The 19,565-nt window shown below is 46.5% G+C and overlaps 1 protein-coding gene across 3 annotated transcripts in view; it reads right to left on the bottom strand.

The window, feature by feature from the left end:
- Nucleotides 1–19,565, bottom strand: part of WDHD1 (WD repeat and HMG-box DNA binding protein 1) — an 80,183-nt gene that overhangs the window by 38,677 nt on the left and 21,941 nt on the right. For all 3 annotated transcript variants that reach the window (XM_088444140.1, XM_088444142.1, XM_088444141.1), the window contains exons 5-10: nucleotides 14,108–14,219; nucleotides 10,235–10,285; nucleotides 10,018–10,113; nucleotides 7,710–7,802; nucleotides 4,755–4,861; nucleotides 3,667–3,808 (exon numbers count right to left, since the gene is read on the bottom strand). In XM_088444140.1, coding sequence (XP_088300266.1) covers nucleotides 3,667–3,808; nucleotides 4,755–4,861; nucleotides 7,710–7,802; nucleotides 10,018–10,113; nucleotides 10,235–10,285; nucleotides 14,108–14,219 — 601 coding nt within the window. The remainder of the gene's footprint in view (nucleotides 1–3,666; nucleotides 3,809–4,754; nucleotides 4,862–7,709; nucleotides 7,803–10,017; nucleotides 10,114–10,234; nucleotides 10,286–14,107; nucleotides 14,220–19,565) is intronic.

Raw genomic sequence — 19,565 nt, 5'->3', positions numbered from 1 at the left:
ATGTACTCACTGCGTCCCTTGGATGGCCTCTGATAACAGCACTCCTGCTACTCACACTGTCTTGTCCTCAGTGCTTGTAGAAGTGCTGTGTGGCGATAAGGAGCGGTCAGTTGCTTTTTTGAATAAGCACTGTGCACTCCTTCCTGTATAACAGGGCGCCAGGTACCCGGACCCCACCTATCAAGAGGTGGCAAAGGGTACCAATACAGTGTAAAAGATGCTATTAAAATAATAAAATAAATGTGTTGCTGGAGCACAGCATAATGTGACCAGCTCCTAGAGACACATTTTCTAAACTGAGGGCTGATGGGGAATAGAGGGGGGAGGAGCTTCACACTTCTAAAATATTTAAAGTGCCAGCTCCAGTTATCCACGCCTCTATACCCCAGCGTAAGCAATTCTAGTGTCCCCTAGTGGATGAAAGAGAAAGTTAAGTTTTAAAAAACCTTAAATACGCACCTTCAGCAAGCCCCTGCAATCAAAAAAACACCTCCCCCACACTTGCAGACCCCCCAAAAGCTTATTAAACTAGTTTTTATGGTTGTACCCCAACTTAGTACTTTTTCAAAGTTATTTTTTGGGGAGGTTTTTTTTTTTTTTTTTGGGACAGTTAACCTTTAAGGGGCTGTCCCAAAAGTGCAGAGTGGTTTCCCCACCTTTGCACCCCAAAACCGCAATTCTGCACTTTTTTCCGCCTGCTTTCATAGACTAATCTTTTTCGCCTATTCCAATGCATTGACTTTCCGCGTATGCGAAAAGGCTTTGGAATTGAATACGGGAATAAGTTTTCGCCTGCCGAAATGACGTCCTCCGCCATACTTTTTCGCGGCTACTTATATATGCCCCTAAATGTTTTTAACAAATTTGCAAGAATGATTCATGAAGTCAACAGAAGTGAAGTAAAACCTATTAAAAACTATACGGGTAGGTCTGGTGTTCTGGGAGCCACTTGTTCAGCAAACTCCAACAAGTGCGCCATCTGCAGGTTAGGGAGTTGGCTTTGCATGACACTGAGAACACCTTTACAAGAGCAGGTAGTTGGGATCTTCAGTTTGAAATTACTAATTTTTATCATTACTTTCACGATGCAACAGCAAACTGGTAAAGCACAACACATTGTATATGCTCTGCAGATTTACATACACAAATCCAAATGTAATCAGCAATGTGTAGTCCGCTTACATAGACTTATCGCTTACAGGTCTAAAAAGGTACATGGGTTTCTGATCCAGTGTCTGAATGACTTCCCAAACTTCTCCCATTATAAAACAGCACATGCAGCACGGGCGGGGAATCTGGCCAGCCAGGGGGTACTCTGAAGAAAAGGAATTATGGGTAGTAATCCATTTTTCTCAGTGCAGGCCTTACAATGGGACGTACCATGCCTTGGCCACACAGATAAACTACACGTACGCTGCATAATCATTTAAGCGGCTACATGTAGAAAATGCCTCAGTAGAGCACAATATATCCAGGGGATAATGACTGGAGAAGGAATGGATAGGCGTTAAGCCTGCTGCCATACAAAGCTCTGTCACCGGGGCTTGATGTTACCGGCAATACTGCCGAGTTGGCTGGTCGCACCTTTACAGGCCGCGAGCAGAAACCAGTATGATACAGTGCGCCCAATGCAGTAGCAGGAGGCACCTTGTGTAAACAGACACCCCTCCTGCCGGCTTCTGAGATTCACTGCTGCATCCGAGGACACAGCCATCGGATCACTTGCGTGAACATCGGCCATCTGAGTAACCGTCAGGTTGGACATGAAATTCACGTTTCTGGGGCCAGTGGGGTTGCGTCGAAAGACGCAGACACAGGCCTCGGCAGGACTTAAATACGGTATGTAGTCAGGAAGCCGGCGGTCGAAATGCCAACCGCCGGCTTCCCGACTGTGAAATCCCTGTATGGGACTAAGGATAGGCGTCTAAATACCGACGCCTATCATCAGCCCCACGCCGATATTCTGACACCCGGCATAGCGAACGTAGGTAATCCGGGTGTCGGGACCTGCTAGCCGCGAGGGGGGGTGTTAGGTTTAGGGAATCCCGGGGGGACTTAGGGTTAGGCTAGGGAAAGGGGGGGTTAGGGTCAGGCACCACCGGGGGTGGTTAGGGTTAGGCACCCCCAAGGTAGGGTTAGGGTGGGGGGGGGCGGGGAGGGTTAGGATACTTACCAGTCGCCATCAGGATCTTCATCTGCCAGACTTACGGCATCAGTATTTCATCCGCCCGGCTTAGGTCCGGCGGTATGTCATACTGATTCCCTTAAATACTCCCCGTCGCCACCCCCAGATGACCGCAGCATGCCAATCGGGGGGGCACTGCTATTGTACACACACAATGGCACTTGCGTAGCACCGACCCTGCGCATTTGCCGATCGCCAAACATTGGCATTATGTGTAAACCGTAGGATTTGTGTCAATCGCTGAATCAGGCCCATAGACCAGGAAGACGCAGCGACTTAACTGAATCCAGCCCCATAGAACATTTCATGCCTGTGTGATAGCTTGCTAGGAAAGGGCACAACCTTCACAAGGTCCCATGGAATGACAAACAATTGTTCTGTATTCAGAATCCCCTTTGTTCTGGACGAATACACAGCGATTGCCCTCACACGATCCAGTGAATGCAGTATCATTACTTTCCAATACCTCGGCTGTGAGTGACAGGACGGCATCACAACCTCCACAGTGGATGTGAAATGCAGACACAATCTTTGGTAAGAAAGTAAAATTGGCTGGTAGAAAAACTTGATCTTAAAAGAGCTTTAAAAATGGGTTCCATGCATCATTAATGCTACTAACTCTTCTAGAAGTAACGGTCACCATGAATACTATTTCCAGTGTCATCCATCGCAGAGACACTTACGGCATCCATCAGAGCATTGAAGCACTAAATTAGGTCCCATGGAGTCACAAAGGCCCTAACAGAGGGGCCAAACCCTCTTCACCACTTACAAAACTTGAATCATCAATTCTTCTGAGGCCAATTTAGTCCTGATACTTGTAGTGCGAGTGTGGATAAGCCACGGCCTGTACCTAGTCCTCCCAGCAGAGAGTCAGGGCTGCGGGCAATGGTCGTGCTTTAACTGGATTTATTTTATTATCAATTTGAAGGTCACCACTATCCTGTTCTCTGAGGATACTCTGAGATGGCTCCACAGTAACTGGTAATAACCAGGCGGGAGCGGCTGAGACCTGTAACGTAGCATTTTGCATGCAGATATACTCGCAGCCGCACACAGTATATAGGAATAACGCATATCATTTTAATCAACAGAAACTGCCTGTGTGTCCTATGTGCATCACTTTGCAAATAAGGCGCACTTGAAGGTTACAAGTCGTACAGAAAAACGCCATGTAAAGGAAGCCAGTATTTTCCCTGCATGGAAAGGAAATAAATGCGTTTGCACCCCTTACATTACAACAGAGTATGTCCAGGGGCACATGTGCTTCTTTTTTTAGGCCTTGCTCCCCAGTCTGCATCAGCCTCTCAGAGCTGTTCCGAGACCTCACTCTCTGCCCGTCCCAGCTCATGCCTGAACACGAGCGACAAACGCAGAGCGGTGTACCCCGCGCAGCCAGCCCCCACCTCAGCTTGCAGCATCTGAAGAGAAGGTAGCCAATGGTAACGGTGACCGTACACAGGAGGGCCGGCAGGACTCACCTTAGCACTGGCCGGTTTGCCGTCCCCTTTGCAGACATTCTCCAGCAGTCCCAGATTACCCTCATTATCAGTATAAGCCACTTGAGCCAATGTTGGGTGCCAGGAGAGGCCACAAATGGTAAATCCCTTCTCATGCTTAATCCTAATGAGAGGAATACAAAAGAACAAAGGTGATGGTGAATGGCGAGGTTACAGAACTGGCACAGTGGTCAGTAATGCTGCCTTCCAACACTGGGGCCTAAGGTTCTATTCTGATCAGGACCCTATATATGTGTGTGTGGTTTGTATGTTCTCCCCATGTACCAGTAGCTTTTCTCCAGTTTCTTCTCAGTCCAAAACTACATGCTGGAGCTGTATACAGGATGAAGATAAACTCCACAGGAGCCTCACAACATAAGAACCCAACTTGTTTGTTCCCAACTATATTGAGCTTTCCTGCTGCCTAAATTCTCCTCCTCACATCACGTCACTGCCCCTGTCACATGCAGCCCTGTCCTCACTAATACATCACTCATCTCCTGATATACTCTGTGCTGCTGGGGACTCTGCTCCTCCCACTATATAACTCTCAGTCTGTGACTTCCTGCTGCCTCCATTCCCCTCCTCACATCATGTCACTGCCCCTGTCACATGCAGCCCTGTCCCCACTAACACATCACTCATCTCCTGATATACTCTGCGCTGCTGGGGACTCTGCTCCTCCCACTATATAACTCTCAGTCTGTGACTTCCTGCTGCCTCCATTCCCCTCCTCACATCCTGTCACTGCCCCTGTCACATGCAGCCCTGTCCTCACTAACACATCACTCATCTCCTGATATACTCTGTGCTGCTGGGGACCCTGCTCCTCCCACTATATAACTCTCAGTCTATGACTTCCTGCTGCCTCCATTCCCCTCCTCACATCATGTCACTGCCACATGCAGATCGTGCCTTATATCTTTTAGTGTGTACGGACGGCCAACAGTCATTGGGGCTGGAGGAAAGGCATCTGGTGGATAACCGAGGACTTGCCAGATAACCAGCTTCTAGCTAGGGAATAAGGGTTACACTATACCTAGGGGGCTTTAGCAATATGTAAAAATTACCTTTCAAAGCAAACTTTGCTAACCACGTTCCAGGCAACAATGCAGCCATCCATACTTCCAGCTACGATGTACTGTCCACATGGGGACCAGGTCAGCACATTCAGGGGCTGAGACATACAGAAGAGAAGGTCTAGATAAAGAAACCGTGATGGAATGGAGAACACCCCACATTTACAGTGTGCATCACAGAACAGGCATATGCAGGAACAGAAAGAGAACAAATAATCTCTGGGTGTTTGGTACATCGGTACAGGAACATGACGTATCCCATCAGTAATTATATAGCGCACACACATTCTGCCGCTCTTTATAAAGGACATTTGATCAATCACATCAGTCCCTGCCCCAGTGGAGCTTACAATCTATATTCCCTATCGCATGTGCGCACAGACATAGGATTTAAATTTGTCACGAGCCATCTGACCTACCAGTATATTTTTTGGGGTGCGGGAGGAATCCGGAGCACTTGTAGGGAATTCACGCAAGCACGCGGAGAACATAAAAACTCCACACAGTTAGGGCTGTGGTGGTTGTCAAACCCAAGACCTCAGTGCTGTGAGGCAGTAATGCTAACCATTACACTAACTATGCTGCCCACCAACTTGAACGGGATGCAGTCAGAACACAGACCGTCGGGATACTGGTGCTCAGAATGCAGAACATTGTCTAGTGTGTACCGGCCTTAACCCTGATGGGCTACTGGGATTCTGACTGCCGGGATCTTGAGCACCGGCATCCCGTACCCAACCCACTTGAACAACTCATGGGAAATGTAAGATTGTATAATGCCACCCACACGTCTCACACAATGACTTCGTAGAACCCTTAATGATGCACATCAGGTAGCAGAGACAGGCGCAGGAACTGAGCAATGAAACTGGCACTCGCGCCCCCCCCCCCCATGAGGAAGGGGGTAAGTGTTACTGCACACAGGGAGACAAGTGTGCCGTTAGGTAGCATCCATTGTACTTTGCGATGCCCAGACTCCGCCCCACATACAGTGTAACACCGTATACAGATTTTATTCTAGAGTACTACTATTCTAAGATCAGCACGGCTGGCTGGCGTAGTGTAGAGATGGCTGAACAAGAAGGAGCCGCTAACAGATTTCATTAGAAATATATAAAGATTAAACCCATTACTAGGTGTATTTTTAGCTTGCTATACTACTCAGATGCTTAATGGGATCTTAAGCCAAGTTAATGACAATTCACCAGACTCATTGCTCAGGAAACCTCGAGAAATAACCCAAATAAATGCTCTCAGTTTAATGATGCGTGAAATGACCGTGAAAATACCAACAATTAGAAGATAGGAAGAGCTTATCACCGTAATCAGCCCCCTGACGTCAGGGCAAGACCGATGTTCTGACAGGTTAGAGGGGAGGGGGGAGGTCTGATGTGCCCCACAAAGTAAGCATTACATACGTGTATTTAAGCAGCAACACACGTGTGGGACTCAAAAAATAAGGGCTACATAGAAGGAGTTCCACCGCTGGCTGGGGTGTGTGTATGTGTGTATCATATCTATCTCACATCTATCATATCTATCTCCCTCATTATCGCATATCTCCCTATCGCATATCTACATATCTATCTATCCATCTCATATCTATCTATCGTTTCCATAAATGATTCATATAATTTTAATATTTCACCGGGATGGCAGCAAAATAGTAACAGCGTCTCTAGAGAGAACGGAAAACGCAGCAATCAGGGCGGAAGTAATCTGTATATGGCTCAGTCATTAGAAATAAAAGCCAATTTCACTTCTTCAAACATTTGCAAAACAATCTCAGCACCCAAACTGGACCTGTTAGGATTCCCGTCCCCTGTAACCCCATCCCCGTCAGGTATTCTGGTGAAATTGGGCCTTTAATAAGAAGCAGTGAAATTACATTTGCGCCATTAAACATCATGTTGGCCCAGCGGGACACTACTGTGTAAATGACCCCTTCCTTAGGTGCAGGTCTGAGGCCAGCGAGACATAGCAGAAGTGAGGAGGAAGGACGGGTGCGCCAGGTAAGAACAGGGGGATTTTCTTTTTCTAAAAGGTGAAATTATTCTATAGAATCGACAACCCAGCAACTAAACTTTTCATGAAGAAACTTGAACGGAAAAAGCTGCATGTGTCTTACAGCCGTGCCAACATCCTAAGCCACAGAAGGGGGTGTAGTCATTAGGTAAACATTTATAATGTCAACACCACAATGTTGACAATGTTAAAATGTCGGCAACGTGTCAATATCATCAGAATGTTGACATTAGGGATAGGCTGCGGGCGGGTTAGGTTAGGCACTAGAGGGGGGGTTAGCGATAGGGTTAGGGGAAGAATACTTCCTGGAATACTGTAGTATCACTGGTCTGACCCAGACATGACAGTCACATGACCGCCGGGACCCAGAAGCTGCGCTGGAGCCGCTGCAGCCGTCAGGAGCAGTTCAATCGTCGCGGGGCCACCAGAGTCGATAGACCGACATTCTAACATTATGTAGAAATTTCATCAGTGTCTACATAATGACTGACAACATATTATACCACACCGCCCACAGCAGGCCCATCAAAGCTGACATGACCACCAATTAAAATAGTACCATTACAAGACAAAAATCTAAAACTAGCAAAGCACGGCATGTCAGTTAGCGAAATTGAAAAGTGCTAAGACATGACTAATTGAAATGCGCAGCTCTACAATAATCTATAGATCATATCTGTTATCTGTGAGACTGGAAACCGGTCACTCACACCAGATTCTGCGCGGACCAAGACGGACGCTTTGCCAGCTATTCCACGGCAGCACTAATAATGTGCACAGCAGGGCAAGACGTTACAGGCTCCTGCCCCACTATATTACTTCTGGTGATGGCGCTACAAACAGATGCTCAGGCAGCCAGTGTAGGTCATTTTTATTAGTTCCGATAAGAACAGGCTCCAACCTACAGTAAGCGGCACTTACCTGAGTAATAAAATTATCCGACAGGGTAAAAGTCATCTTCCATGTAAATCTCTCATAAAAGTGAACTGTTTTATCCACCGGAACAGCAAGCAGCTGCGGGGAGAGAGGGAGAAGAAAGTGTCAGAAACAACATTACACACTAACTAAACTCTAACACTAAAGCCGGGTACACACATAAAGATGGTCTGTCCAATCATACAACTAGTTGATTGGTTGGAATGAAAATCTGGTAACATATGGGAGTAACAATTTTTTTTAACGATTTGTCGTTAATGGCATCGTTATCGTTCAAAAAATCGTTCAGTTTCTGAGTTGTAACGATGAACGATAATCGCTCAAGCGCGCTCCCGTTTGTAGTTATCGTTCATCGTCCATTTCAGACTGTCCAACATTACGATTTTCATTAAGGGAAGGAACAGTTTTCGTTCATCGTTGTAAAAAGAGTTCATTACACTTCAAAAATCGTTCACTTTTTCAAGGTAAAATCGGACAGAAAATCTGACAGATAATCGATGGTCAAAAAATTGTTACGTGTGTATGTACCTTAACTGATGATCAGCAATTTGCTCCTAAATGCCAGAAAACAGATGAAAATGGACGTTCAGACAATTTGTTAAATGTTTGATCTAAACCAGTGTTTCTCAAAGTCGGTCCTCAGGACTCCACACAGGTCACATTTTTCAGGTGGTGCACAGGTGTATTCATTACTCACCGACACATTTTAAAAGATCCACAGATGGTTATAATTATTTCACTTGTGATTCTGTGAAGAGACCTGCAAAACATGCACTGTGTGGGATCCTGAGGACAGAGGGCCTGATTCAGAGCCGCTCGTAAGCAGCCGCTCGTTCGCTCTAAGCGATGTTCGCACAACTGCGCATGCGTATGGGTCGTAATGCGCATGCGCCAACCAGTCAGTTCGGTCGGAAATCGAGCGCTCGCAAAATAGCGAGCGCCTGCTAATTTGAGTGACAGGATGAGGCGTTTGTGGGTGGTAACAGGGGAAGGTGCTTGAAAACGGGGAGTGGTGATCCGAACGCAGGCGTGCTAAACGGTCAAAACGGGCGTATTAAGGGTGTGCATAATTAACAAAGCAGCGTCATCGGCCACGTCACTTGGTTGTTTCTTAGCCTGAACTGTTTGCATGATTGCGGTAGGAAAATCCAACCACAAGCACTGCGAGCAGTTCAGACGCCTTTCCATGTACTCGATTAATCTAATAGCGGAGATGACGTATGATGCGAGCGGCCAGGGGGAGTCTTTACAAAATATCGAGCGCATGTTTCGTTCGCTCAGACATAGAGGCGTCAACAGACCGCAAAGAGCGAGCGCTCAATTTAAATAGCCGGCCCCTTTATCTGAACGAGCGAGCGCAAATAGTGTCCGGCTCTGAATCAGGCCCAGAGTTTGAGCACCTGTGATCTAAACAATTTGTTCAAACAACAGTTTTTGTCCATTTCCGGCATTTGGGAGCAAATTGCTGATCATCAGTTACTCCCATACGTTACCAGATTTTCATTCCAACCAATCAACTAGTTGGATGGTTGGACAGAAAATCTTTACATGTAAGATACTAGTACTAATGGGGTATTTATTCCCATAAATCATCTCTCATGTTAAAGTATACAAATGTACATAAAATTTTAACACGCTGCATATATTTACACAGAGGGTAAATCATGAACGGGGATTATGAAAGAACCATTTTATGCTACAGTAAAATTATCTCTGACTCGAGCCTCTGGAATAAACCAACACGAACAATTCTAAAGACTCTACAGCGCCGCAATCAGACATAATTCTAAAATCGTAATAATTTGAACAAGGGTATTTATTATAAAATGGGCAAAAACCTTTAACACATACACATTATAAGAACTAATCTAATAAAGGTATAAAAATAAACGTATTTTACCAAATATCTCCACAGTAAAAGCGGACTCTCCGTCTGTGTACATACAGTATGCTATTCTTGTCACTTTGTTGCATGACACTTTCTGAATACACGGTGGGTAACGGCTGAGCTTGTGCCTCTAAGCAGAGATTATTGCTACTATATTCATAAGCACAAATACTTTATCGTTGTTACTACAGTCATTCAATTTAGACGACGTAGGTGTCCTGATTTTTAGACTAGAAAGGTCTGCTGTTATTACGTGTACACGTTAAACTATTTTGGGCTACATTATATTAAGTATTATAGCTATTTACATGATCACAGTCTAATCAGGATATCTCCACATTAGAATGTGAGCTAATATATGTCCCAACATGTTCTCGTCTCCTAGATCCCCGGCTGCCGGCTTACCCTTCCACTTTTCGGCTGCCATTGCAGGCGGCATATGGACTTGGCGTTGATGACATCATTACATTTCGGTAGTAGGGCCAGGTTTACTTCACAGCTCTAAATAAAGAAGAGATGGTGGGGGGGGAGAAGAACTAAAACAAACACTAAGCAAAAGGTTTATTAAAATGCAGAATTCTGATCCTAGAAGATCCAAAAATCTTCCAAACTTTGTACAGACCTGATCATCGATGTTCCAAATTCTGACGGATCCATCGCAGCTCGCAGAAGCCTGGAAAACACAACAGGCAGGACTTGTAGAGGGGGGATATTGTGCAATTACTGATAGATCATGCAATAGCTAAATACATCATGAAGGGCGACGGCAGGAAGGCGGTTATGCCTAGATTGCCTACCACATATACTGCAAAGGATGTCCGGCAATATAGCGGAATTCTATTCTACATGTCTAGAAACTAATGCTGGCCATACTATACATGACAAAGCTACGATCCAACCAACCAGACAAGGGGAGCGTCACCCCAATAACAGCCGTGCCTCTATACACTGAACGAAGCATGGGGACGAATCACAGTTCCCTGTAAAACAATCGGCAGAACAACAGTCGGGTGGATCGGACAGATTTGATAATAAAATTAAACGGTCCCGAGCGTTTCTCTGTCGCGCGTCAGCCATAACGGAACGACTATTGTTCAGCCAGTGACTGGCATAACAGTGGATGGAGCAGGAAGCATTTATATTACAACCCTTTACTTAAATGGCGCCACGTGGGGTCCGCAGCACCTTGCAAAGTACATAAAAAGGAATAGTATGTACAAACAAAATAAAAAGGGACATACAATACAAAACATTGCAGGACGTGGACAAGGTTTATAAACAAAATCCGTTCAGTAGTTTTAGAGTTAACCTGGAACAGACATAATGAAAACGGCTAATTCACCTAAACAAAACAAAAAAATGGGATTTTTGTTCTTCCCTGTAAAATCCTTTTCTATGAATCTATGGAGGACACTGGAGACCTTGGGTATAGGTGGAGCGTACCCCAAGGTCTCCAGTGTTCCCCATGGCATGGAGGAGAAATTACATTTAAAAAGTTATCATTTTATTTAAATATATTGATTCATTTTAGGTCAATACATTTATAGCATTATTTGGTTCTATACTGTACTTATTTGAAGGCTATTATATAGATTTTTGCAGTAACCCAAAGCTGCTCAACGCACTGGTGTCCACCTGGATCGCAGACAGCATGGCACAGATATCAATGCATCGCTGTGCTATACTAAAAGCGCTCATGTGAACGAGCAATTGCGGCTGAACAGATGCAACAGATTTCCAATCGCGCGAGAGAGACACTCGCCGATTACCAACCAGCTCCTTATCCTTACAGAGGAACGCAAACGCAAAGCTTTATTCAACTGCAAAGCGCTATAACAGGGCGGCATTACGCTCTGTGCCTGCCCCACCCCCTAATCCTGTGACATCACACGTAGGGGGTGGGGCCGCTGGCTCTGGGAGGCGGCTGTGCAGTAGCGCCAATGGCTGCAAGATGCCATTCCAGGCAACATGCAGGTGCCGTGGGACAGCGATGGTGCCGCCCCCAGGGCCAAGCGCAACGGCAACATTCACACACCAGCTAGTTACGGCCCTGATGGTACAACTGAAAAACGTGCTGCCTTAACTGCAAACAGATCATCGCATCAACTGACCAAGATGGAATGAGCACTTCATAAGTCAGACTACAGATGCGCCCACGGGCTGGGTAAGTGACGATGATAATGCCGGCAAGTCAGAATCCAGACGGTGGAAATCCGAATGTATGCAGGTAAGTATTCTAACCCCTCCCAGCCTAACCCTTCCCCTAGTGCCCAAAGCCTCCCCCTAACCCTAATACTCGCAGTCTTCGGGATTCTGGCGATGAGTATCTGACCGCCGGCATTGGGGGCGTTGGGATGGCGACTACATCCCGTGCCCACATACGCCTAACCTCAAATCACGCCGCACACTTTGCACGCCAATATATTAATCCTAAATGCCTAGTGTACTATAAGCGAATTAGGACGCAAGCAGAGGAAAAAAAAAAAAAGTACATAATCTAGGGTGAGAAGGCAGAAGTCAGGTGCAACACAAGTGACCGGCGCCATGTATCGCTACTACGTCTTTATACAAATTGCTTTGCAGCAAAAAACACCCGAATCCTAAGTACCTAGTGCACTATGGAGCTCATTCAGGACCTCATTCAGAGTCGGTCGTTGCAGCCGCACGGTCATAAGGTAAAAGGGGCCGGATATGCAAATGAAGCGCTCGCAAGTTGCGTCGTTAAGATGGAATTGTAGCTGGACGAGCGAGGGGAGGATGCGGCCGTAAGACTAAAAATACACCCCCTTCTCGTTCGCATTACACGTCATCTCCGGGCATATAAGGATTAATCGAGACCATCGGAACTGGTCGTAGAGCTTAAGGTTGACCATACCCTCTCTTAAGCTCTACGAACATGTCAGTGTAAAAACCTCCCATGTCACGTGTGCCATGACACGACTTAGTTAATTATGCACTCCCAGAAAACGCCGTTTGCATAGTCAGGCACGCCTGCGTTCGGATCTCCACTCCCCCGTTCACAAGCACCTTCCCCTGTTACCACCCACAAACGCCTCATCCTGTCACTCAAACTAACGACCTGGCTGTGTTCATGGAGAGAGAAATTTCTGATCGTAGCAGCTAGTTTGCGCACGCGCATTGCGGATTTTACGCATGCGCAGTTTAGCGAACATCGGTGGGGTACGACCGTGCGGCCGCAAAGACCAACTCTGAAAGAGGTCCTCAGTCCCGTTCGCTAAGCTGTGGCCGCTTGCACTGACCGATAGTTGCCCATCTGCGCATGCGTATAAATCGCAGTGCGTGTGCGCAAGCCAGTCTCAGCGATGGGGAGTCGTGCACTCGTAGTACACAGGGTGGATGCTACTTTGAGTGACAGAATGTGCCGTTTGTGGGTGGTAACAGGGGAGGGTGCTTTTGAACAGGGGAGTGGATGTGCGAACGTAGGCGTGTCTGGCCGTCAGAACAGAGATTAATGGGTGTGCATAATTAGCAAAGTAGCGTCATTGTACACGTCACTTGGTTGTTTTTTATCCTGAACTGCTCGCATTGCTTGCAGGAGGGTAGAGTCAACCACAAGCACTGCGATCGCTTCTGATGGTCTTTAATGTACCAATGTTTTAAGATACTTCCTGGAGATGACGTGCGCTAGTGGGCGTGTAAAGATACGCTAATGGGCGTCTACATTGACAATGTGATCGCTCACCAAGACATAGTGGGAGTGCTTATTGCCTTGCCGAGCGAGCGGCTGCCTTGACATCTCTTTGCCAAATTTAAATACGCTGGGAGCGAGCGGCCGCAATTAGCGAACGTGTCTATATGCGAACTGACGCACAAAAATGAAAGAAAAAGTAGCAAAACTGAGGAAAAAGTATGCAGTACAGGAACCACTGGGTTGTATCAGGCGTCTCACGCCATATGGCGCAAAAAGAATAGGTGTGGTCCAAAGAACCAGATTCGACAGAGGGCACAGCTGTAATTCTTTAGACAATTCAGTGCAGAACATTCTGCTTTGTACGGTGTACGGAGATTAATTTGAGGCAAAATTATCGGAGACTAAAAGTCGCCTGTATAGTTTACGCCCAGCGCTGTTTTGGGATGCTAGAACTGTAGCCACATTGCACCACATAGTACTGTGTAAGATATACTACCTGGTGTCAGTGCAGGTTATGTAGAATACTGGGGCATACCTGAATCTGGGGGCTTTATCTCACATTGTGTTTTTCTATTTGCCTCTTGTCTTCCTCCTTGTGTACATTTCGTGTGTAGTTTATACAACTGTTGCATATACAAACATGCTATTTTACACTTCTGGTGAGAAGCCTCCAAAACCGAAGTGTGAACTACACATCCCAGCATTCCCAGCCACAGTTTTAGCATGGCCAGATAGCAAAACTGTGGAAGGGCATGCTGGGATGTGTACAGCAAACACACCCCTTGACCGGATTATATTACAGAACATTCCTTTATACAAAGGCTATGATTTAATAAAACGCACCAGATATTTATCCTTAGGATCAAGTGAAACGCTGAGGACGGGAGCATCGTGTCCGCGAAAAGTTTTTTGCACGCTGCTGTCTTCCACCTGCACAACTTTCACCAAGAAATCGCTGCAAACAAAACGAAAAACACACAATTACTAATAATGCTGATCAGGTCACTGGTTATAGCAAACGTGTGCATACAACTGGAAAGAGAGAAAGCAAACAAAGCCGGTATCTTAGTAACAGCGCCGGCTCGCCTGTCGTCAAATTTGCAAAATAAATGTAAGCAAAAACGTTTACGTCAGGCCACCAATTCTAATTCTGTTTTTTTCTCTTTAGCCCCATCACCGACGTCGAATCTACATGCTGTCCTGTCTCACACTCACGTTGGCATAAAGCCTCCGTCGCTTGGCATCCTCTCGCGTCCTGCACTAAGGCAGCAGTCCGGGTTCCTCATTGACAGCCAACTGCTACAGAGGGCAATAGCGATAAACTCAGAGCATTCCCCGTCTAATAATGGTGACTTCATCAATATTTCCTGTATGCAATAGATAATCTGGGTACTGAAAGCCTCAGTCAGGTCAGACAGAGCCCCTAGATGTCTATATAAAAACTTAACTATTAAATATTTTTCTCTGGTATTTCTTATTTTCTTCTAAAATACTCAATGGCAGCCATTACCATTGGTATCGTCGCTTCTAAGATAGGTAGAGACGGAGATTAAAAAAAAAAAAAAAAAAAGAATGAAAAATCTCCCTAGGGTGGTCTATAAAGCAGCTTCTCCTATTCCCCTGTGTATCAGTGACAGGATCAGTATGATTTACCACCGACCACATGGCTGGCGGTTCAAATCCCGACAGCGGCAACCCGACAGAGGAGGAAATCCTGATTGTCCTAAGGTAAGTACTAACTAATCTAATTCTACCCCTAAAAACGCCCTTAGGGGTGCCTAACCCTAACCTCCCCCCCAAGTGCCTAAACCTAACCCCCCCTTCCCCGCTGCCGAAACCCAAGTCTCCCGGGGGGGGGGGTTTAGGCCTAACCCTAAACCTCCAGCAGCTGTCCGTGCCCGGCTTGCCTTCAATCGGTAAGCTAGGTGTCGGGCTACCGACGTAGGTCTAGTGACAGGCGTCGGGATTCGACGCCTGTCATTAGTGCCTTGCCGGGATTAGACAGTCAGGATTACGTCCGTCGGCTTCCCCTCAGTGACTGCCCAAACTGTGAGGTTTATGCATCAGGCAGTGGAGAAGTTCCTACAGCAACCAATCAGCTTCTACCTATCATTTTATAGCATGTACTTAATAAATGCTACCTCAAATCTGATTGGTTGCTAAGGGCAACGTTTCCACTGGTCCACTTCCCCACTCTGTCACTGCTTGGTACATCAAACCCTGTATCTGAGTAAAAAAAAAAAACCATCCAAAACAACATGGGCAGAAATCCTGGACCATGGAGTATTTTGAAGAAAAGTAATTATGGGGAATTATAATTTGCTGTTTTCTTCTTCAGTGCCCCATGGCAGCCATTACCATGAGAAGTACCCAAGCAATATTATAGAGGGCCACAAAGCCACATATGCAGCATAATCAAACAGTTACGTGGTTGTGTACAGAACAGGTCTCCCATACTCAGTCAGCAGAGGATAATAAATCCAGACTAGTTAGCAGCCCGTCAAAATGACGGGACATTGTCACGCCCGCGGAAAGTCCCGTATCAGTATTCAATTGGGTCACTCTCTGGTCATTTCTGCTCGGCAGCTCGAGGCGGGCTGCGAGTAGAAAGGTCAGCGCCAGCAGCTGTGTGCGCCTGAACGGAGCAACGATTGAATTGCTCCGTCAGGCGCCATTTAGTGGCCGCCGGCACGCAACACACTTGAATTCCCCCCCATAGAGGTGCAGAGCAGCGTTAGCCTTTTAGATATAGGGGATAGGCTAGAGAAGGTGTATATAGATGTCCATCCCGCTGCTTTCCAAAATTCTGTCACCAAGGCCCTGAGCCGTCTTTGCCACCGCTCGAGTCGGGTGGACTCTTCGTATTTCTTACACTTTATGTCCATCTTTCTTTTATGTCTGTAGGCCTACCTCGCTGAACCACAAGGACAAGGCTTGCGTGCAAACCGCATGATCAATCTGAGGTCCCGTCGTATTACACTGTTCTGTATTCCTAGAATCTCCTGTCCAGGATAAGCATGCAGGGATTGCCCCTACCAGATCTCCTGTATGCACTTTCTTCTCATTCAATTCGCTGTCCAAAAATAGATGGTAACACAACCTCCCGGATGATAGGATATGAATAGGTAAGCGCAGACAGTCAAATCAGCAGTCCCAATAAGCGTATAGATATCGAGATGACGTACCAAGTGTTAGCAGAGGTAAGTGATTATATTTCGCACATACGGTAAGTAATCCAGACGTGGAAATAAGCCGCCATCTTGAGGAAATGCAGGGCTGACGGCACTGAGGGGAGAACTCACTGATTCAGTGCGAAACGGTCCAGCATCGACAAAGTTGCAGCGTTTCCTCAAGTCCAGATATTTACTAAGCACAACTGCTTTGCGTCAATGTTTAAGCACAAAATTTAAAAGGGCAATACCGTCAGTAGCAAAATGCCCCATGTAAAAGCATTTGCCTTTTAAATTTCAGGCTTAAACACACTGGGAAGCGGCTGCTTTTACAAACCGCTTCTTAGTGAATAAACCCCTGTGACGCCAACTGTCAAACATGGAGAGGGGGGGGTCGTGATGGTCTGCGGCTCTTTTACTGGATCCTGAGCCGGTGACTTGCACAGACTGGCGCCCTGAGCCAGAAGGGCTACACAAGTGTTCTGCAGAGTCTATGCCTAGTTAGTCAGGGGTTTAACCTACAGCAAGATAATGACCCACAGCATACCCCCACGCTACCTTCGGGGAAAAGAACAAGACAACAGGAGGTAAATCATGGAACGACCACACAGTCTCCAGACTTGCAGCCCATCGCGCTAGCTTGAGATGAACCGGACAGAAGGGTGAGAGCAAAGCGACCTGTAAGTGCAACACATCTGTGAGAACTTCTTCAGCAGTGTTGGGAGGAACTTCCCAAATAATATGTGATTTCCAGTGTAGAAAGACTGGCGGCGGGGTGTTCTGTGGTGATGCAGGGTCTGCAAAAGGTGGTTATTCTGAGGAGTCAAAACTTAGCATTATTTTGTTCAACAAAATGTAATCTAATCATTTATTTATCATCTCCAATGGTTTATTTGTTCTATGCTTTACTTTCAGAGTACATGGAGACATTAAACTGCGTACATTTCATTCAGAACTGGAAACATGGGGTGTTCTAAAACTGTATAATGTCGAGACCTTGCCTATGTACACTACAGTGACCGGTATAAAGGTGAAGATCTCGACATTATACAGAGTAAACTTTACATGGTTCTACTTCGATTTCCTCTGATACTTTACGAATACCATTTAATACATCTGAATATCTATCTTCTACATCCAAACTCAGTTGGGACTTTGCCCTTTAAACTCTTTGCTTCGTGTAGAGCAGGGGTGGGGAACCTTTTTCCTGCCGAGGGCCATTTTGATATATAGAACATTATTCGCGGGCCTGGTGCAGGCCGTGCCCCCTCCGTGTGACATTACACGGGGGCAGGGCCACAATCGCCTGTGATTACAGCAATGCCCGGCAATGACCAAATGATTCCCAGGGCCCTTATACGGCCCACGGGCAGGAGTTTCCCCCACCCCTGGCGTAGAGGGTCTCCATAGTAACAACTTTATTCTGGGGGCTGACTATGGAGGGATTAACAAATTGCTGAAAAATCATGGAGTCAGCTTGAAAGTTTAATGATCAGATTCTGCCACATGCTCGTACCTGCCTTCAATCCAAAATAAGCCACTCAGCGGAGGATCCAAAGTCATACAGTGCCACTCAGCGGAGGACCTAAAGTCATACAGTGCCACTCAGCGGAGGGCCCAAATTCATACAGTGCCAGCGGAGGGCCCAAATTCATAGTATGCAATAAAGTACAGCTTCCCACATCAAGAAGAAACTGGAGAAGAGAGTAGTACCCCAACCATGGCAATAACACTAGAGGAGGATGTCAGTGTAGAGAAATGAAGCAGCTGGGTGCAGACAGAAGAGTGAAGGCATCCAGGCTCTTAGCTCATTAGAGGACCCAGTTGAGGAGCCAGAATGCACCATGTGTTTCAGCAAACAAAACATTATTACTGTGCATCATGTGATGCCGGATCAACAAGCTGCTCGTGTTCTGGGACAGGCAGTGTCCAGCTCCCACAGAGATTACACTCCACCTTCATAGTGACAGCAGTGCTGCCGTGGCAGGGAGAAGCACCGGACTCCATCTAGCCAACCTGGCGGCATCTTTCGGGCAGAACTGAGGAGGCAGAGCCACACTGATCGGATGGCACGTACTCCTCCTCACACAACCAAATGCCCAATCCTGTAACCGCCTCTGGACAAGCGCTTCTTTCTTTGTTAATTGCAATTAGCTTAATTAGTAGTGTAGTGTTCATTCAAGCACCCTGCATTTGTCACAACACGTGCAGTTCCTCTTTCCTGCCTGGGGTGTCGCTCTCTGCTCTGGTGCTTCTAGCACACTCAGACAACAAACTGCTGAGCTACAGACTCGTGTGTGCTAGAAGCACCAGAGCGACACCCCTCGCAGGAAAGAGGAACTGCACGAGTTGTGACAGGTGCAGGGTCCTAGAATGAACACTAGTAATGTACCTGGCTCTTGTAAAACCTAGTCGCCAGGACTAAAATCTTGGTCCCCATAGCAACCTGGCAAGCGGAATTTGTCAAGCCCTGCTGTAGTCTGGGACTTCACTTGGAACATAAGACACTATCGGATGCTGTTATTGTGCCTGGCAATCCTTCTGCCCAGCAGATTCCAGAATAGTACTGGAGAGAACACAGTCACTGATCTAACTATCCGATTTAGCAGCCCCATGTAGACAGCACTCTTAAATTTAGGTGCTTACCTTGTGCTAGTGGAGGTCTGGCTCCATCCTGCTACCAGATGCCAATTTCACCATGCGAGTGTTCCATGAACTGGGTACTGAGGATAGGAAATGCCCACAGCAGTTCCCGAACCCCTTACAAACAAGCGTGCCAACTTCTGACATTTTTCAACCAGACTTGCTAACAGTCAATGGGGTTACATTTACTAAAGTGAGAGTTTTTAGAAGTTAAGATGTTGCCCATAGCAACCAATCAGATTGTAGCTATTATCTTCTAGAAGGTGCTAGTTCAGTGTTAAGTTGACTCTGGTTGCTATGGGCAACATCTCCACTTCTAAAAACCTGCACTTTAGTAAATTTACCCAATGTCCTCAGCATGCAGGATCAGATGGAGCATCGCCGGGACAGAAGAGAGGGTAAGCCCCTGCACTACAGACACCACAAGCACCGCCTGGCCGACCTATACTTAGAGACAGAAAGGAGACACAGCGCAGGAGGAGGAGCTG

This window comes from Taudactylus pleione, unplaced genomic scaffold (assembly GCF_031769625.1).
Source record: "Taudactylus pleione unplaced genomic scaffold, aTauple2 ptg000350l, whole genome shotgun sequence".
In the NCBI taxonomy this organism is placed as follows: domain Eukaryota; kingdom Metazoa; phylum Chordata; class Amphibia; order Anura; family Myobatrachidae; genus Taudactylus; species Taudactylus pleione.
Note: the sequence above shows the minus strand (reverse complement) of the source record. Positions and strands in the feature narration are given on the sequence as shown.